The sequence below is a fragment of the Sorex fumeus genome, unplaced genomic scaffold, assembly GCF_029834395.1.
Source record: "Sorex fumeus unplaced genomic scaffold, SorFum_2.1 ptg000034l, whole genome shotgun sequence".
Lineage (NCBI taxonomy): Eukaryota > Metazoa > Chordata > Mammalia > Eulipotyphla > Soricidae > Sorex > Sorex fumeus.
In genome coordinates, this window is record NW_026606091.1 from 30,181,177 (window position 1) to 30,202,372 (window position 21,196).

The 21,196-nt window shown below is 53.5% G+C and overlaps 1 protein-coding gene across 1 annotated transcript in view; it reads right to left on the bottom strand.

Moving 5' to 3' along the window:
* Positions 1 to 909: 909 nt before the first annotated feature.
* LOC130026624 (polypeptide N-acetylgalactosaminyltransferase 12-like) overlaps positions 910 to 21,196 on the bottom strand; it is a 31,205-nt gene continuing 10,918 nt past the window's right edge. The window contains exons 8-11 of the mRNA XM_056117458.1: positions 20,768 to 20,881; positions 16,260 to 16,399; positions 15,674 to 15,689; positions 910 to 942 (exon numbers count right to left, since the gene is read on the bottom strand). Of these exons, the coding sequence (XP_055973433.1) occupies positions 910 to 942; positions 15,674 to 15,689; positions 16,260 to 16,399; positions 20,768 to 20,881 (303 nt within the window). The remainder of the gene's footprint in view (positions 943 to 15,673; positions 15,690 to 16,259; positions 16,400 to 20,767; positions 20,882 to 21,196) is intronic.

Consider the following 21,196-nt stretch of genomic DNA (forward strand, 5'->3'; position numbering starts at 1 on the left):
AGACGAGACAGGCACTGAAATCACCCGGGATGGCCCAGAGGTGGTCTGTCACACTGTTCAACGTAGAAACCTGTGAAAATCCCCCGAATTTTCCTACGTTATTGATATGCTCTAGATCCTTCTCTGCACCAAGAAACCTTGGTCATTTCTTGTTCCATACTCTCCTGTCAGCTGCTTGCTAATACCCCGTCACCCATCAGATCTGCTGTAAAACTGATCTCTTGCCTTGTGCGGTGTTCAGACTTTGGAGCTGTTAATAACATTAGCACTATTATCTCCTCATGTTCTCCCACATTCCAAAATGTGCCGTTTTTTCCTTTATGGGTCACACCCAGCGATGCACAGGGGTTACTCCTGGCTCATGCACTCAGGAATTACTCCTGGTGGTGCTTAGGGAACCATATGGGATTCTGGGAATCAAATCCACGTCAGCCGTGTGCAAGGCAAACACCCTACTCACTATGCTATCACTCCCGTCCCTGCTGCTTGGTTTTTAGTTAGCTTTAGGCAGAAATTTTGGCAAAGTTCGTATGAGTTCATAGTCATTGAAAACTCAAAGTTATGTTAGTGCTGCAATTCTCATTTGTGAAACAACAAACTCACTACCAAGCAGGGGAGAAAGCAAGACAAGACCAAAAGGAAAAAGAGCAACACCCAAGCAGTGGCACCTGGTGCCCAGGAGGAGTTGGCAGGTATCATGGCAGCTGGGTGGCACTGCCACTCGTCCAGTGGAGACAGCACTACCCCAGTGAAGTGGTTAAGGCCAGACCCCAGCACCTCCAGTGTGCCCTTGGTCTAGAGGAGGTGAGAACTGGCAGGGCAGACAAGGGGCAGGGAGAAAGAGGGGAGCCAGAGCAGGAGCAGGAGTCAGGGGTGGAGGATGCGGAGGGGCAGAAGGCAGGCCCCAGATCAGACACTCATCTGTTTGTCCTGCAGTCCCACCTGTGGGCGCAAAGCTGGGAGTGAGGACAGGCAGCCAGGGCATCCTGCTCTGGGTCCAGGGATGTGGAGGTCAAGCACCGACTCCCAGGCCCAAGGCTGGCAGCGCCTGGGCAATCTGTGCCCTGCACAGGCCCCCATGGTCTTGCTCCAGGGGCCTAAGAGCTGAGACCTCCCTTGACTGGGGACCCTGTCTCCTGTCCTGCGCTCAGGGATCACCCCTAATGGTGCTCAAGGATCCATACGAGGTGCCAGGAATCAGCCCAGGATAGAAGTATGCAAAGCAGACACCTCACCACCTGTTCTAGCTTTTGATATATTACATTTCCTTGTTTGTTTGCTTCTTTGGTTTTGGAACCACAGCAGGGATCATTCCCAGCCATGCTCAAGGGCCTCTATGGGACGCCAGAGATTGAAGTCAGATAGACTGAAGTCCCACTTCCATATCTAATGCAAATATAATTTGTTTGCCATTTATAAGTGCCCATACAGAGTTTCCCCTTAAAGTAAATGAAATAATTATTTTTAAAAAAGAAATTAAGTAATGACATGTTGAATGGTGCTCAAAGCAGGACACATTTGAACCACTGATCTACTCATCATGGAATTTCTCTAAAGTCAAGTTCAGCATCACACTTCCCCAATTCTATAATGATCGCAGCGACTCAGCTGAGCTCTAGATTTTACCTCAGAAAATGTACTACACGTCTAATTCTATAAATCCAAATATAATCCATTCTCCTCTTAAAAATTTTTTATTGAATCGATGTAAGATAGACCCTTACAAAGCTGTTCATGATTAGGCTTCAGTCATCGTTGTTCACCCATCCCTCCACCAGTGTACATTTCCCACCTCCAATGTTTCCAGTTTCCCTCCCAACACCCTCCACCTCTCCACCTAGGCCAGCCTTTTTTTAAAAAAATTTATTAGTGAAACACCATAAGGTACAGTTATAGACTTACAAATTTTTGTGTTTGGATTTCAGTTATACAATGATCGAGTACCCATCCCTCCACCAGTGCCCATTCTCCAGCACCACGGATCCCAGTATCCTTCCCACCCCCCTTCCCCTCATCTCACCCTGCCTCTGTGGCAGGGCATTCCCTTTTGTTCTCTCTCTCCTTTTGGGTGCTGAAGTTTGCAAAAGAGGCATTGAGTGGCAATCAAGTTTGGTCTATAGTTTATTTCCAGCATGCATCTCCCATCCTGGGAGGATCTTCCCAATACCATTTACTTGGTGCTCCCTTCCCTATCTGAGCTGCCTTTTCCCCCACCATGTGTGGCTGGCCTCCAAGCCATGGAGCAAACCTCCTGGTACTTATCGTGACTATTCTTGGGTGTTAGTCTCCTATTTTGTTACTTGATATTCTACAGATGAATGCAGTCTTTCTATGTCTGTCCCTCTCTTTCTGACTCATTTCACTTAGCATGGTACTTTCCATGTAGTATCACTTGTATGCAAATTTCATGAATTCATCCTTTCTAACAGCTGCATTGTATTCCATTGTGTAGATATACCAAAGTTTTTTAACCAGTCATCCGTTCTCAGGCACTTGGGTTTTTTTCCAGATATTCAGTTCAGCCTTTTTGGAAGATGTTTTTATTATCTATCTTTCTCTCTGTTTGTTCCTGTCTTTGTCTGTCTCTGTCTCTGCCTTCTCTCTCTCTCTCTCTCTCTCTCTCTCTCTCTCTCTCTCTCTCTCTCTCTGTCTTCCTTTTTGTGGTTTACAATATAGATACTGAAAGGGTATCGGGAATATCCCTTTACCTACTTTTAACATTCAAGGATTTCAAATTTGGACAAAAAATAAAATTGTTGTTTCAGGCACGTTGGCCAAGGGAGAACTGGAAATGTCTCTGCTATGGACAACCAGGGATCTGCAGATCTGCAATGACTGACCACACCCTGGGCCCTGCTCTCAGTGTCCAGACAAGTCCTGAAGTCCGGGAGGTCTCCCTACCCCAGATCGGAATGGGATGGACACCTGCCTGCCAGGACACTCCTACAGAGGATGAAGTCCTCAGGCCACCTGGGCTCACTAAACTGGCCTGGATTCTCATCTTCACAATAGCCCGGCCTGGGTAACCGTGACATGACATGACAGGTAAAATACTCATAGTATTAGACGTGTATCTCCAGGGTGGCTCACCACAGTCTTGGAAGAACAGAGTGGGGGTCTGGTGTTCTTTGGGAGGTCAGGAACTGTGCTCAAGGGCCGCTACTTTTTCTTAGCTGCCGGACGTCAGGGCTGGCACATGTCCAGCACCCCCCTCACCCTGCCACCTTTCTGCCCTAAGAGGAGCCTTCCACCTACCCCGTGACTTTCAGGAAGTGCAAGATGACATGTATTTCCTAGCCCATGGGGAAGTACCTTGTGACCCTGTGGGCTCAGGCACCAAATTTCCAACTGTGGGCTAGTGTTGGGTGAGGACTGGAAGGATGAAGCCCTCCACGTGCCCCCTCACCTGCCCCAGGAACGGACCCTTTTGCAAGGTCCCTGAACCCCACGGCTCTCACAGCGGCAGGTATCATGCCCTAGACTCACCACACTCAGGAAGACACAGGGGTCCCAGAGAGTGTTGGCAGAAGAGGGGACCTGCTTGGTATCCCACTGAGAAGTCAGCCTTGCCCTGGCCGTGTCCCAGGAGCTGCCTGTCAGCGTAGTGCGGAGTGTGAGGATCCAACACGGGCCTCCTCGGGTCTCTGCTGTTTCCTAGCCTGTGACAATTTCTCTCTTGCATCTACAATGTGGGGTCCCCGCCAAACTGACTCTGGAATTGATCTTTTAATGTGGGGTTGAGGGCATTGTTTGGTCTAGGATGTTGACTCCCAAATTCCAGGTAAAGCCCATAAGTTTCCTTTGGTTTTCGGCATGCGGCTCAGTGAGGATGTTGGGAATTTTCTGGTGTGAAACTATGTAGAACGAAGGGCGTTATTTCCCAGACCAGACTATCAGGGAAATGTTAGTTTTTCTCTCCTTGATGGCCTTGGTATGCTCTTGGGCTCCTGGCAAAGAGACCCCTACACGGACACTGCTTGATGCTTGATGCAGGAGTCACAGGTGGGTCCTGATCTCATCCTGGACATTCATCTTACTAAAGCTTCAGTTTCCCAGTGATTGTCCATGATTCAAACATTCTCAAATGTGCATCGCGTGGAGGGCCTTGGATGGACCTCGAACAGGCGCCAGGTGACCCTTATTTGGACAAGGGAAGGCCGAAGATCCAACATGTGATATGGTCCAGAGTACAGCATGGGACAGTCTCTGGCCAAAAGAATGGTCAAGGACCCCTTGGGTCTGGGATAGGCAAAATAAAACTGGCCCCAGGACTGGAGTCTGGGGAGTAGGAGCAGATGACATGGGCCAGGAAAAGCCAACAGATCTGACCTTTCATGCCTGACTTTACGTTGAGCTAAATTTGAAGCGACAGATTAAAGGAATCTGTAATTCTCTTACTGAGCTTACGCAAGATGACAGGCAACATTGATGAGAAGCAAATTTCACCATTGCTGTAAACGTTTAACTTAAAGAGGTGAGGAAACAGAAACATCTGCATCGGCAACTTGTTACCGTGTCCAACTGTTGAACCGTGGGTCTTCTGGCAGGGAGAGCTGGAGGCATGCTGGGTGTGAGCAGGGCAGGAAACGCTCGGGCACTGAGGGTCTGCCCCAACGACACTGCTGCCAGTACCTAGACTAGCCCTGGTCTCTTTGGTCACAAATACTAACAATAATAGAAATGGGGAGTTGTGCTGAGCCCGCAGGGTCGACTCTCTGGTGCACTGAGCAAACACCATGGATTGCCTGAGGCTGCCAAAGCAGATGCAAACTCTGCAGGTGCCCACAGAGACCAGGCAGGGGAAGGAGACAGAGTCTGGGTGGGTGGCGGGATGCAGGGCAGGAATCCTGACAAAGGTGATCAGGAAGTGCTGACCTGGGCGCTAGTTTCATCTTGATTGACAGTGACCCTTGATGAGTATGGTGTCATTGAGAATATACCCTGGATGGTGGGATCCTGACGAGGGTGGGGGGGGGGGCCAGGGGGGATATACCTGCTAACTGTGCTTTGCTCATTTACCTGAGCAGCCCAGAGGTGAAAACACATCACCCCACCCCCACGGCTGATTCTGGTCTCCTCACTACTCTGTGTGCCCCAGAGGCCAGATGGGGGCTGTGGTGACTGGGAACAGGCAGAGGGTCTCTAACTCAAGTAGCAACCCAGGTGGAAAAACTCCTTAAGGTCCAGAATGCCATGGGCAGTAAGGGTCCAGAACCAAACTGACTCCCTGGCTGCAGTTGTCTCTTCAATCAATGGGCCCTGGGCCTGCTCAGTGTCCAGCAGGGAGGAAAAGGTGTTTTCTTCAATGACTGAACACTGCTCTACTCAAACCAGTCAGGAGTGGGAGGGGGCTTTGAGCCAGTTGAAAGAATGAACTCGAGAAGGGCCAGTGAGCTGGAGGCTGGTCAGGCCCAGCCGTGGTCAGGTTTGGCCACTCCTGAGGGCCTCACTGTAGAATGGACATCTCTCAGAGTCAGGAGAGAAATGGGAAACAATCCCAGACAAACTCATCACTGAGCATCGCCAGAAGATTAACCTGCAGGTGCTAGTTTGTCAGGATCAGCCGCAGCGGGGTGAGCTAAGGGGGGCTCGCAAATGATTCTGTCTGCCAAGCCTAACGGGAGGGAACCAAGGAGGCAACAAGAGGCAGAAGCGAAAAACTAGGCAGGACCTCTGAGAGACCCACTCTAGGAGGTGGAAAAGATGGATGGGTCAGGAATCACCAAATTTGACAAGAATCAAATGTGAGGTTTGCTCTGACAAAATGGTGACCAGAACCAAATGGCAACCGGCTGAGTGGACAGCAACATTCCTGGAGTCAGAGATCACCTTGTCCCAGGTGAGGAAGACAAGACTTAATGCCCACTTGGTGACAGGAAGCCACCAGGCTTCATTCCATGTTCCTTACCATTGACCCACGAACAGATGACTAGGACCAGACCAAGACAACTTCATAGCCCCCTTAGTCTAACCCAGGGCGCGGGTGTACCATTGCCTCACCTGAGGTTCGGAGAGTCCGCCCGGGAGCCCCCCAGTAAGCTACTCCTATTTCCTTAACTTTATTTATATATCTCTGTCCTTCTGTCTGACCCGGATGGGGTTCCCAAATCTCTCACCGAGCAAGAGACTAAGGGAAAGCAGGTTACCCGAGCAGGGATGGAAGGGGCTCACAGGAACGCTCGAACACTGAGCGTAGAAACGGGAATCACTACTGTGGGAGCACCTGAGAGCACTAGGCACCACTGCATGTTAGATGAAAGTTGTTACCGCAGAATCAAGGTAGCCTGTAAACAACCTACATAATTAGGCTGTGACCTGCTGCTGCCCGTTTGGGGGATAGCTGGGTAGAGCCTGCACACATGGAATACACTAGGATGCTTCCAGCAAATTCTTGGGTGCCACCTGTCTTGGTGATACTCTGTATGATCCTAAAAGGAAAAACTCCAAAGACAGTCATTCAATGGGAGAACAGCTCTCACCACTGGCAAGGGGTGAGAGGGCTCAAGCTCCTGATCCCCACAGTCTCCCAGCTCCCCAAACCTCTAGGAAAACCTGGACTTGGTGTTTCCAGAGCCCAGGGGCCCAGAGGCAGGACACAGAGAACTAAGCCCAGAGCCCCAGTAGAAGCTTCGAGAGGGTGTGCAGGATATGTGTGAGGTGTGAAGATCCATGAGAGTGAACGGGTGGCCCCAGGCCCATGGTGCAGTTAGAGGGGAAGGGCTATGAACTGGGCACCGAGGGGTAAACCGGGACCTGCCTGTGCCGGCCCTGACCAGCCCTACCAGGCTGATCCCTGGTGCCTCCCCGATCCCTGGTTCCCATCCAAGTAGGAATGTGACAGGCAGGAAGGGGCATGGCTGACCAAATTCCTGGAAATTACTGGAACAGGATGGCTCTGCCTTCTGAGGCTTTGCCATCTGGTCTGATACATGAATCTGGACACACTTCTTGTCACCAGTAGAGTGTCACTCAGCCAAGGCTGTCCCACCAGGTCCAGGCGTGCAGGAACAAAGAGGAGTCAGGGTCTGGTTCTCTATTTCATGGGGTCTGACCGTGCTGTGATGTTGGCAGTGGGACTTGTATTAGGGAATCTGATGGTCCACAAAGAAGTGGGGCGCTATTATCAGGGATCAGCTCCGTACAGACTCGGGGACACTAGAAACATGTTCCATTCACGGCCCCATCCTGCTCCACTGATAACACACTGTCTTCCTGCTGGGGTGGGTGCCATTCCGGAGGAGCCTGGCTGAGGGGACAGCACCTTGGACCCACCTGCTGCAGGAGCACTTTCAAGTCCTCATCCTGAGAAACCTGATGTGGCCACTAGGGGGCAAAGTGGGGTCTGTCCCTGGTGCCACTGCAGAGGGGAATGGGGAAACAGGCACCAGGGGCAGGGGAGGCCATGGAGGTGCTGCAGTGGAAAGCAGAGCTCTGGGTGCTGCATCCTGCCCTCCCTCCTGGGGACGCATCCGTGATTGAGACCTTCAACCCTTGGGGTGGACTCTCCTGGGATCATTGACAGGCTTCACACAGGGGCAGGCAGGTGACGCGTCTTGGCATGGTGACATGTCCAAGGCTTCCCACAATCTAGAAGCAATTGTCAACTACTGGCCAGACCTGCCCCGCCCAGTGACACACACACCCACACAGGCCTGGGATAGATCCATTTATTGCAACAATCGTGAAAATCAGACAGTGGCATTCAGGGAGAAAGCCCGCCTTCCTCCTTCCCCTCTTCTCAGCCAGCAATACAAAGTCCCCAAACAGCCCCAAAGAGTGTGTAGAATCCGGTGACTGGATGGTACCAGCGGCCAAGCTTCAGGGCTGTCATGCGCAGAAACAGGACCCCACAATGGGGAGGGGAGAGCTGAGTTGTGACTTCTGACCTCCAAATCATTGTTTGTTAGTGCTGGGGGGATATATCTGCCATCCTGATCCCTAGGATCTTGTGGAGGGGGACATTTCTTCCCCACTGTTTCCTGGGGCCTAGTGTGGAGGGGGACATCTCGGCCCTTCCGGTCCCTGGGTCCTAGTGGGGGGGACATCTCGGCCCCCCGATCCCTGGCTTCCAGTGGTGGGGGGGCCTCTCTCTCTGGCCCCCACGATCCCTGGCGTCCACTCATGGGGGGGCCTCTCTCTGTGGCCCCCCCTCCGATCTCAGGCGTCCACTGGTGGGGGGGCCTCTCTCTCTGGCCCCTCCGATCCCTGGCGTCCAGTGGGGGGGGCCTCTCTCTCTGGCCCCCCGATCCCTGGCGCCCAGTGAGGGGGACCTCTGTCTCTGCTCCCCCGATCCCTGGCGTCCAGTGGGGGGGCCTCTCTCTCTGCCCCCCACATCCCTGGCGTCCAGTGGTCGTGGGGGGGGAGTCTCTATCTGTCTCCTCCCAATCCCTGGCGTCCAGCGGTGGGGGGTCCTCTCTCTGGCGTCCCCCGATCTCTGGCGTCCAGTGGGGGTGGGGGGGCCTCTCTTAATGGCACCCCCCGATCCCTGGCTTCCAGTGGTGGGGAGGCCTCTCTCTCTGGCTCCCCCCGATCCCTGGCGTCCAGTGGTGGGGGTGCCTCTCTCTCTGGCTCCCCCGATCCCTGGCGTCCATTGGGGGGGGAGTCTCTATCTGTATCCTCCCAATCCCTGGCGTCCAGTGGTGGGGGGGGTCCTCTCTCTGGCGTCCCCCGATCCCTGGCGTCCAGTGGTGGGGGGCCTCTCTTAACAGCACCCCCCCCCCGATCCCTGGCGTCCAGTGGTGGGGGGCCTCTCTCTCTGCCCCCCCGACCCCTGGCGTCCAGTGGTGGGGGTGCCTCTCTCTCTGCCCCCCCCGATCCCTGGCGTCCAGTGGTGGGGGTGCCACTCTCTCTGGCCCCCCAGATCCCTGGCGTCCAGTGTGGGGGCCTCTCTCTCTGGCTCCCCCAGATCCCTGGCGTCCAGTGGGGGCGGGTGCCTCTCTCTCTGCCCCCCCGATCCCTGGCATCTGGTGGGGGGGCCTCTCTCTCTGGCCCTCCCCAATCCCTGGCGTAGAGTGGTGGGGTCTCTCTCTCTGGCCCCCCTGATCCCTGGCGTCCAGTTTGGTGGGGGCCTTTCTGGCCCCCACCCCGATCCCTGGCGTCCCGTGCTGGGGGTGCCTCTCTGCGCCCCCGATCCCTGGCGTCCAGTGGTGGGGGGACCTCTCTGGCCCCCCCGACCCCTGGCGTCCAGTGGTGGGAGGACATCTCTGGCCCCCCCGTTCCCTGCGTCCAGTTTTTGGGGAGACATCTCTGGCCCCCCATCCCTGGTGTCTAGTGAGGGGGGGTCTCTGGCCCCCCTGATCCCTGGCGTCTAGTGGGGGGACATCTCTAGCCCCCGATCCCTGGGGTCTAGGGGGTGAGACATTTCTGTCCCCCTGCTCCCGGGGTCTAGTGGAGGGGAAACTGTGCCCCCTGATCCCTGGGGGACCCAGGGGTGGGGACATTTTTTCCCCGACATCACTGGGTCTAGTGGAAGGAGATTTTACTGTCCCCCTGATATCCTGTGTCTTGAGATGGAGAATAGTTGTGCCTTTGCCCTGATCCCTGGTCTTGCAGGGAGGGATATCCCTGGTGCTAGTGGAGGGAGAAGAGCAAAGGGCAGAGGAAGAAGGCAGAACTCGGGTGGCGTGGGGAGGATGGGGCTGGGCTAGATCAATTGGGTGAGAGAGGCAGGGTGCTTAGGTGCAGTAAAATCGAGGTGTCAGCTGGGTGTCAGGCTGCCAGTGGGGCTCTTGCTGACCAGCTGCGTTTTCTGGATTTTAAGCGGGTCATTACGGTACCTGGGTCCGATGTGGGTGGACTCCTCTTCCTTAAGGACAGCAACAGGAGCGTCTCCGTATCTCACACAGGTCATGGTCCCTGCCCCCTGGGACTTGACTGACTCCTCCAGCTCCTGGACTCTGGCACTCCTCCTGCCTGGCCTCCTGTGCCTCCTCCTTGTCTGTGGCCTCCAGCTCCTCACGTTTTGTGTCCAGGAGCACCTGTGTGTTGTTCGTCTCCACGCCAATCCCTTTGGAGTGGATGGGATGTGGGGCAGCATTAGGGTCTCAGCCAAGCAAGGGAGGTGGGGGGCTGGGGGTGGGGCCGCCTGGCTCCCCTCTCCAGTAGCCCCGCCCTCTGACCCACAGGGGCTTCTCCCTGTCACTCACCCTTTTCCGGGTCTCCTTTCCCTTTCATCAGGTTCTGCAGCTGCTGTTTCTCCTGCTGAGTCCCACAGAAGAGCACCTGGGGTGAAGGCACTAGGTGAGGAGGCAGGTCTAGGGCCTTCCTGCCCCAGAGCCCGTGGCCCCTCTCTCACCTGGTCTCCCTCAGCTCCCTGATGGCGGCCTCCAGCAGGGCCTGCTGCCTTGGTGGCACCACAGCAGCTGGTCTATGGGCTGCTTCTGCCGCAGCATACGCTGGTACAGCTGCTCCTCCTTGGAGCCCAGGTGACTGCGGGCATCCAGGTGATCTTGTCGGCAGCTATGTGCATGTCCAGGTACCAGCAGATCGGCCCCAGGGAAGCCACTGGCACTGCACCTATTCGTCCTGCCCTGGCATCTGGGGGAGGTAGGACAGTGTCTGTGAGGACAGGCAGGAGGGCCGACTACATCCCAGCCAGGAGATGCAGGGCTCAGACCCTCAGCCACAGGCCCCCATGGCATCTTTGTCCCAGAGCCTAGGAGTTGGGTCTCCCTATGCCTCGGACCCTGACTCCTACCTGGCAACTGCCAACTCCAGACCCCTCTGTGTAGTGTGGGCCAGTCAGTGCCACCACAGCCCTCAGTTAGGGCATTCTGACCTGTCCTTCCTGCCATCACCCAAGGCAGGCTCTTGGCCTCACAGGGGGTCTCACCAGCCCATTTCACAGACCAGGAAAGTCACAGCCCAGAAGACTGAATTGTTATGCCCCAAGAATACCCCAGAGTGGAGGGGAGCTGATGGCCAGCAAACCCCTGCACCCTCTCTCAAAACTCTTCATGTTAGGCAACTTTTCGTGGGCTCGCAGTGAAGACAAGTTGGAATGATAGGTGATAATTGGAGATGATACTCGCCCAGCTCCAAGACTGGGAAATGTTACCCAGACCCCTTCCACTGTTACAGAGACACAACTCGAGCCTGGCCGGGCTCCCGGCCAGCCACCCCACAGCCCTCAGACTCCGGGCAGCACTGTGCCCGCTTCTCTCACCCCAGCTCAGTCCCCTCATCCCCCACTCGCATCCGCAGTTGTTCTCTGGGTTCACCCGTTGTTCCTGGAACCTCCTGCCTCCACCTGTCCTTGGAAATGTTGTCAACGATGTGACTGTTTCGGGGGCACCCAGAGGCCGGTAAACCTGAGAGGAAGCAGACAGTCAAGGACCCCAGACCTTCAACCCCACCCAAACTTCATGGTCCACAGCCCCGACTCTTGGTTCCTCCTGCTCATCTCGGGGTCTGCTCATTTCTCACCGCCATCTGCTCCTCTGGACCCCTTACTAATTGGATTCTTTCCTGGTTTGGACCCACTGGAGCCCTCCTGGCAGTGCTGGCAGGGACACGAGGGACAACTAGAAACAAGCGTTGTATGTCCCGGCCCTAGAGCTCTCTGCATTTTCATGGTCGTAAAATTCTGGGGAGTGGACAGCTGACCCCATTTCCTCTGGCTGCCCGCAGAGCAGGACACAGGTGCGGAGGGACGGGGAGACTCGCCCAGCTCCTGCTCCCAGCCTTTCTCCCCTGTCACAGTGCCCCATTCACAGGGCCCCTCCCTCAACACTCGAAGTCACTCCTCCCCGCCTTGCCCTCCTCAGACATCACAGGCTTCAAGCTCCTGGTGCTGTGCACCAGCCCAAATCACTCTCCCCTAAAGGATGACGCTCTGCCAAGCAATCTTCCGTCTTTATAAGATACACTTGATGTTTTAAAATTCTGTTCTTTCAGCTCTTTCTGTCCCAAACAAGAGGGAAGGGGTGTTTTCGCACAGTTAGACCCACTGCTAGGAGGGACTGTGATGAGGGGTCTGGGAGTCGGGGACCCTGCTTTGACTCCCCAGTTCCTCAGTGCTGCCCTGAGATCCCACCCCCATCATTTCCTGAGCTGGGTGGGCCAGTGTACAGCCACCCAGTTCTTTGATCAGTGGGAACCCAGGAGATCCTATTCTGGTGGCAGGAGGAAACTGGGCCTGGAGAGAGGGTCTCTGGGGACTCCCATCCCAGAGTCCCGAAAGACCCTGTCGAGGGCAGAAGTTGCTGGAGGACAAGAATGCCTGAAAACTTGGCTGGAAATGGCCGGGGGCTTTATCCTGGGCCTCCTGGCCACACACTGACCAGTGCAGAACCAGCGCATGGCCCAGTGTTGGCGGGTTAGCACCGACCTAGCACTTTTTCTTCCCATCTTTTCATGCTCTGCCGATTTCCAATGATCCCCTAGGGAAAGGGTCAACATGCAGAAGGTGCATTGGGGCCACTTCTCCCTTAAGCCTCCTTGAGAGAGGGTGTCCCGAGGGGCGGGGCCACGAGCATTTCTATAGGCAGGGATGTGGCCGTGGCCTCAGGACACTCTGGGTGATTCCTCCCTGCCTTGCCCTCCTCGGACATCACAGGCTTCAAACTCCTGGTGCCAAGCACCAGCCCAAATCATTCACCCCTAACGGATGAGGTGCTGCCATGTGACTCTCCGCCTTTACAAGATATATCTGATGTTTTAAAATTCGGTTCTTCCATCTCTTTCAGTCCTAACTTAGGGGGAAGAGTGTGGTCGCACACTAAGTGGTTTTTGGCAGGAGGGTCTGTGGTGAGGGGTCTGCGCACCCGGGGACCCTACTTTGACTCCCCAGCGCCACTGAGGCAGCTCCTCGGCATTGCCCTGAGCTCCCACCCCCATTGTTTCCTGAGCTGGGGAGCCAGTGTTCAGCCACCCAGGTCTTTGGACAGCAGAAGCCCAGGAGGTGCTATTCTGGGGACAGGAACGGACAGGTCCTGGAGAGGGGCTCTCTGGGGACTCCCATCCCAGAGTCCCGGCAGACCCTGACGAGGACAGAGGCTGCTGGGGACAAAACTGCCGGAAGACTTGCTGGAAATGGGCCCGGGCTTGATCCTGTGGCCTCGGGGCCATACAGTGACCAGTGCAGGGCCAACGCAGGGCCTTTTCTTACCGTCCGTTGTGCTCTGCCAATTTCCAAAGATCCCCTAGAGATGACCCCTAGAGGTGACCCGTAGATGACCCGTGGAAGGGTCACCATCTGGAGGTGACCCCTAGATGACCCCTCGAACGGTCAACAGGGGAAGGTGTGTTGGGGCCACTTCCCTCTCAAGCATCCTTGAGAGAGGGTGCCCCGAGGGGCGGGGCCACGAGCTTTTTTTATAGGTAGGGATGGGGGCGTGGCCTCGGGGCTGCAACCCCATTGGCCAGGGGGAAACCTAGAGCTCCCGGGGCAACGTCAGGATGAAGGCTGCACCAGCCTCTGCCCTGGTGGGCCTTACAGGCCTCCCCACCCCCACCCGGACCTTCGGGCACTGCCCCCTACCGACGATGGTGGCTTGGAACTCTGTGGGCCCCATGGTGGGCCAGGAGCACTGACCCTTTCGGTCTCCCATAGCTCAGTCCACGACTTTCTCATTCCCAGAGATCACGTCCCCCCGTGCCCAGGCTGAGCTGCAGCTGCCAGGATTAGCCCCTGAGCACCCGTAGGTCTGGCCTGGCTGCTGCTGTGGGAGCCCAGCGAGCCTGGCAGAGGGGCTGTCCTGGTTGCTGTCCTCACCGCCCCTCCCTCCCCAGGCCCCTCTCCTTTCTGTCCTTGGAGCCCCTGCCCTCCCTGCCCTTCCCCTCTCCTCTCCTCAGGCCCGCAGAGTTCTTGCTCCCGCCATATCCGTTGTCCACGTTCGCTCTGTCCTTCTGTCTCTGCTTCCTCCCAGACTGGCAGCAGCCACTTTGTGGGGCCTTTGAGCCCCCAGACCCAATCAGTCCCTGACCAGTTCCCCGTGTTGCACAGAGACTTCCCTTTCTGAGCCCTGGAGGGCTCTTAATGACCCCACAGAATCTCCCCATCCCAGCTCTGCCCCTTTCTCTGAGACTCAGTTCATCCTACTGGGAACTGGACACCAGACTTGGCCTTGGGGAAGCTGGACGCTTCTCTCATGTTGCTCCCGGCCTGTTCTGGAAATCCCTCTCAATACACACACTCCCAACTAGGGCCACTCAGCCTGGCCACGCTGCCCTCACGAGTCCTGCAGCCTGAAAGGAACCCCAACTCCCCCATATCGCCCGTGCCCACTATGGCACCCCCGAGTGCCCCTGTCCTCCCTTCCCTGAGCACATTCAGGCCCCAGTGGTCTGCGGCTGTCTCCTGTAGCTCTGACATCTCCCCCTCTCCCTTTCGCTGGGCGGAGAATCAAATCCATCTCTGATGGTGGGGCACAGGGTCACTGTGGGCTTGTGCTGTCTGGGGAGCTTGTGGGCAGTGAAGGGTTCCACACTGGGGTGAGGCTCTGGGCAGGAAAGGTCCATCCAGTCCTTGAGAGGCTTAGAAAATACCTGGAGGTTTGTAGGTCCTTATCCTGAAACATCGACTGGCCACTAGGGGTGGGAACTCACATAGCATTGGGGCAAGGTGGGGGGCTCTTCCTGGGGGGCACTGCAGAGGGGGTATAGATGGGATAGGCACCATGGGTGGGCAGTGACAGGCTCTGGACATGGTGAGACCCCATGGCACGGATTCCTCATCATCCAGAAGCACGAGCCATTCCTGGCAGGACCCGCCCCGCCCAATGGCACACACCCACACAGACTATGATGGATCCACTTATTGAAATAGTCGTGGTAACAGGATGGTGGTTGTCAGGGAGAGTGGCCCAGTCCTCCTCCTCTCTCTCCTCTGCCACCAATTTATGATTTCCTAAACTTCCCCAAGACATGCCTACCACTCAGTTGCTCTGACTTCTACTGTCTGATGCTACAGTAACTTATTAGTCCTTGTTTCCGGCAATTTTTCAGGTTTTACTGTTATTATTCAATCTCTATTATGTATAATAAAGTTTCTCTTTCTCCTCCTTTTTCCTCTCCCACTCTTTCTCTCTCTCTCTCTGTCTCTCTGTCTCTGTCTCTGTCTCTCTCTCTCTCTCTCTCTCTCTCTATGAGCTTCTTAAAGTTTTCCATTAGCAACCTCTTTTTGTTAGGAAATTTTTTCCGTGGTCCCTGATTTTGAGGTATGTAAAATAAGGATACAAATATTTATTTGATAAATCATAAATAAATTTATTTGATTTTTTCTTTCTTTTTGGGTCACATCCAGCGATGCACAGGGGTTACTCCTGGCTCTGCACTTAGGAATTACTCCTGGCAATGCTCGAGGGACCATATGGGATGCTGGGAATTGAACCTGGGTTGGCCGCCTGAAAGGCAAACACCCTACCTGCTGTGCTATCGCTCCAGACCCCTACGTCATAAATAAATTTAAAGTAAAACAAGTATCTTTTAAGTTATGCAAACCCCGTGTGTAGTCTTGATCTACAGTTTAAGAAGCCAGGCCTGGTGCTCACACAAAGTGCTACCCTTATTTCTACACATATGTGAACAAAAGTGTGCACACATACATGCATACACATAGTCCATCTTCACTTTTACATACACGTGCACACACATAAAAATGCACACTTTTACACATGCACATACAGTACAATCCGCACATCTATACACATGCATACACACACCATGTACATACAGTGCCATCCTCACGTCTACACACGAACATAAAAGTCAGACGTATGTTCTCACTGGTGCTGGGGGCCACCAGGGCCATCCCAGTGATGCTTGGGACCTCCAGGGCTGTAAATGGTGAAGTTCAGGAGGGGCCACGTGGGATAAATCCAGGGCTGGGTGTGTGCTTTGGTGACCCCTGTGACCATCTCCCCTTCCGCTCCCCCTGATTCCAGAGCTGGGGAAAATGGGGGTGAGGTTTACAGAAGTAAAACAGTTTCCCCACCACCCCAACCCTCCCCCCGCAGGATCTGCCCTCACATCCGCTTTAAGGAGACCACATTCAAGCAGCAGCAGCAGCAGCAGCAGCCCCCAGGCCGGTCCCAAGCCCCGCCCAGCCCCCAGCAACTCCAAGTGAACAAGAGAAGACAGGCCAAGCATTAGGGATCCTGCAAGACAAAGGCGCCAACAGTTCCCCATCCCACCCCACCCCCATTCCCAGCATGTCCCTTATCACAGCATGCCTGGGGCCTGCTCCTCCCTGAGACTCCCAGGGTCTACTTCAGCCCCAAGATTGACAGCACAGATAACACTGCCCACTCACCTAGCGCAGGAGGAAGTAGTGGTTCTCGGGGACCGGGTTCTGGCAGAGCTCTATGACCAGGCTCTCCCCGCCCGCCTCCACCGCCAAGCACCCCTCGGGCTGGTGGGTGTTGTAGCGGATCTCCTTCTGGGATGTATACTCGAAGAACTGCAAAGGAGCCGTCCGTGGGCAACGGTTACTGTCGGCCATGGAGGAATGGACGGACACCAGGCAGGATCAGAGCACAGAGGCCAGGCAGAGAGCCTGAGTGTCCAGTTTTGAGGGTCTGTGAGTGTCCTGCCAGAGTTCCCCAAGGCCCCCTTCTCATGCTCTGCTTCTTCCCTGAGTGTTTGAGACCCCACGCTGTCCCTACCCTTGAGCTGGCCAGAAAATGGACGGTCTCAGTAGCTGAGTGGGCAACTCTGAGGCCTGAGCTGCCCTTTCTCTTCTCTGGGCTTTTCTGCCTCTTCCCGGCAAACTTGAGGGTGTTTGATCCAAAGCAATGGCACTGTGGAATCACTAAAATGTCCTTTGCAGGCAGGAATTGCACTGCCAGGGAGAGGGCAGGCCTGGGTCACACAGGGAGACAGGGTGCTGGAATCCAGCTTCTCCGGCCAAGTAGGTGCCCTCCTGAGCCGACCCAGATCTGCAGGGTTTTCCTTTTTCTTCCTCTAACTGTAGGTATTGGTGCACAGTTAGTCATAACTGCACAAGCGGGTTTCTCTGAGTCCTATCGGGCACTGCTTGCTTCATTTTCTATTTCCCAGATGTTCTACAATGTCTTGCCTGCACGGGAGAGCCTGGCAAGCTGCCCGTGATGTATTCCATATGCCAAACACAGTAACAATAAAGTCTCCAATGGAGACGTTACTGGGCCCGCTTGAGCAAATCGATGAACAACGGGAGGACCGTGACAGTGAGCTACAATGAGTCTGTATTACCTTTGCAGGCAGAGAATCAGTTCATCTCACCGCTCCAGAATTACATGGTGCAGGGCCAGAGGGATAATACAGTGGAGAGGGTGTTAGCCTTGCTGACCTGAGTTCAATCCCTGGCATCCCATATGGTCCCCTGAGCACTGCCAGGAGTGATTCCTGAGTACAGAGCCAGGAGTAACCCCTGAGTAACCCCAGGTATGACTCAAAAACAAAAATAAAAACAAAAAAGAACTACATGATGTGAACCACCAGGAGGTCAAAAGGCACAATATTCCCAAAGAAGACATCTGAGCATGTATGGATCATGCAAGAGGAAACAATCAAATATAAACCATAAACATACAATGATGACAATTAGTTAAAACTAATTTTAACTTGTCAACACAAACTTGGCCAAGAGCATTGATTCATTCGAATGCCTAACAACCGGAATTGGACATTTACATTTGAATGATGTGGCTCACTGCCTGCAGTTTCTATCTTTGTTGTCTATGCACCAACATCTCATTATGATGAAAGAGAAATCGAGAAGTTCTACATGGAGCTAGACAAGTTCTATAAAGAAGACCACACCTTCTACAAGATCATTGTGGGTGATTTTAATGCCAAGATAGGACCGAGAAGATCAGCTGAAGAACTTCACATCGGGACCCATGGCCTAGAATGGAACGAACAGGGTGAGAGACTGTCTGAGTTCATCATGTCGACCAAGACCATTCATGGTAACTCACAGTTCCAGAAGGCAGAATCTAAACGATGGACATGGGAGTCTCCCGGTGGACGATTCCACAACGAAATAGACCACATCATATTCAATCGACGGTTTTGCCTGACTGATGTCGCTGTTGTCCCAAAATTTCGAACGGGATTGGACCACCGTCTCCTTCGTGCAAAATTCTACTTCACAGAGCGGGGAGAAAGGGCTGAAAAGTTCAAAAAGAGAACTCCCAGAACGACCACCAACTGGGAACTCTTTGGTACTATTGCGGCAACATGGGAAGATGCCATTGTTGACAACATTGACGAGGAATACGATCGACTGGTTCAGCACCTCCATGAATGTGCGAGGAACGCCAAGAGAGAGATAGCCACAAAAAATCACCTATCTTCAAAAACTCTTGAGCTAATTCGCCAGCATGGTTTGGCGCGTGCCTCAGGCAACCGCAAGCTAACATCCAAGCTCCCAAAGCAGTGCAGAGATGCAATCAAGGAAGACCTCAAAGAGAAAAGAGCAGAAGTACTGGGAGATGCGGCAGAAGCCGGGAAAAGTATTCATAACGCCCGCCTGTCCTTCGCCAACTACAAGACCAAGATGACTGCCCTCCAATGTCCTGATGGATCCATCACATCCTCCAAAACGGCAATGGAGAAGATTATCTATGACTTCTACTCAAATCTCTTCGACAGCCATGTCCACTTGCCAACATACCAAATTCTACAGGATGGATATGTCGTTCCCAATGTTCTCCCTTCCGAAATCCGACACACCATTTCGTCGGTAAAGAAACAAACAGCACCCGGCCCAGACAAGATCAGACCTGAACACCTGAAAAACCTGCCGTCAGTACTCATCAATACACTGGCTCGGCTCTTCACTCGCTACCTGTCTGAATGCAAGGTTCCGTCCCAATGGAAAACCAGCAGGACCGTACTACTGTTCAAGAAGGGAGACATCCATGACATTGGCAACTATCGCCCGATCTGCCTATTGTCTGTCATCTACAAGTTGTTCACTCGAGTCATCCTAAATAGGATTGGCAGAACACTAGATGAAGGACAACCATGCGAGCAAGCCGGGTTCTGCAAAGGATTCAGCACCATCGACCATATCCACACGATAACCAAGCTCATTGAGGTTTCTCGGGAGTTCAAGATGCCGCTTTGTTTAACATTCATTGATTTAAAGAAGACCTTTGATTCTGTTGAGACGGAAGCAGTCATTGAAGCCCTAGCCAATCAGGGCATTCAAGCCCAATACATCAGGATCCTCCATGAGCTGTATTGCGGATTCACTACCAGGATCTCACCATTCTACAAAGAAGTGATCGTTGATGTCAAGAGAGGGGTGCGGCAGGGTGATACCATTTCACCGAAACTCTTCAGTGCCACCCTCGAGAACATCATGCGACGACTGGAATGGGAAGGAATGGGAGTGAAGATAGATGGTCGGCAACTACACCACCTCCGCTTTGCTGATGACATTGTTTTAGTAACACCAAACATCAGCCAAGCAGCACAAATGCTGGCTGACTTTGACCGTGAGTGTGGAAAGGTAGGACTACAGCTGAATCTTACGAAGACAATGTTTATGAGAAACAGCCTCGTACCTGATGCCCTAATCGCTCTCAATGGAACGACCATCTCCGAATGCAACAGCTATGTGTACCTAGGTCGAGAGATCAACATGACAAATGACCTGGCACCCGAGCTGCGCAGGAGGAAGAGAGCGGCTTGGAACGCCTTCAAGAACGTCGAAGAAATAGCTAAGAGGATGAAGAACCTCCGGCTCCAGGCACATCTCTTTGATTCCACTGTTCTTGCTGCATTAACATATGCCTCAGAGACCTGGGCCCTACGCAAACAGGATGAGAACTCTATTCAGGTCTCCCAAAGAAGAATAGAAAGAGCTATGCTTGGAATATCACGTTTCACTCAAATGAGAGAAAGAATCCGGAGTTCCGACATCCGTCGACGATCAAGAATCAGGGACACTGTCTCATTTGCCAAGGTGTCAAAAATCAGATGGGCTGGTCACGTAATGAGGTTTAAAGACGACCACTGGACTAGAGCTGTTACCGACTGGATTCCACAGGATGTCAAAAGACCGCGTGGCCGCCCACCTACCAGATGGTCAGACTTCTTCGTCAAGATCATGAACAATCGGTTTGAAGCCCTTCATGTTCCTGGAGCGAACAGATGCCATTGGGCTACACTAGCACGCGACAGGGACAAATGGAGACGTTACTGGCGCCCGCTCGAGCAAATCGACGACTAACGGGAAGTTAAGTGATTAAGTGATTAAGTTAAAACACAGAATCCAGAGTCTGTGCATAGAGGAAAGAGGGACAAGAAACTCACCTTCATCCTAAGGCGGTTTCTCCAGGTCCTCTCGGGCACACTTGCTTCACTTTCTAGTTCTCAAATATTTTACAATGAGTCTCTATTACCTTTACAAATTGAAGAGGTCAAATATTCACTTTTAAAAAAACACACATAGAGGTGCTGAAAGTAGATAAAGGACCAAACATAATGGCCTCTCAGTATCTGTATTGCAAACCATAATGCCCAAAAGTAGAGAGAGAGTAAGAAAGAAATTGTCTGCCATAGAGGCAGGGGATGGGGGTGGCAGGAGGGACACTGGGAACATTGGTGGTGGAAAATGAGCACTGGTGGAGGGATGGGTGTCTGATCATTGTATGACTGAAACTCAATCATGAAAGCCCTGTAACTGAATACCACAGTGATTCAACAAAAAAAAAATTAAAATTAAAAAACAACAACACACATAGATCTTCCCCAATTTTCCTCTTTAAGAGGCTCCCAAGACCTTGAACCCAGGGGCCCCTGCTGCCTTTTTCCAGAGAGAAGCGTCACCTACCTGGTTCTGGCCCAGGCCATGACAGGTGTACAAAATGACCTGGTGCCCCACAATCTGGTTTTCATCAGGAGGATTATAGTCAAAGCAGAGTCCTTGCAATCCTTTATTCTGGAGCTACCAAGAAACATAACGGGAGTTTCCAGTTCAGGTTTACACACAACTGAGTCAACCCAGGATGCTGTGGGAGGAGAAACAGGGAGTGAGGAGGGCCCGGCACAAGAGCCAGGCCCAAAAGTAAGAGCTTCTGGGACCTGAGCGATAGTACAGAAGGTCAGATGGCTGGCCTTGCACATGGACAAACCCCAGCAACCCACAGGACCTCCTGAGCACCGCCAAGAGTGATCCCTGAGCACAGAGCCAGGAGTAAATCCCTGAGCACCGCAAGGCATGGAACCCACACCAAAAGTAAACAAATAAATAAATAAGAGC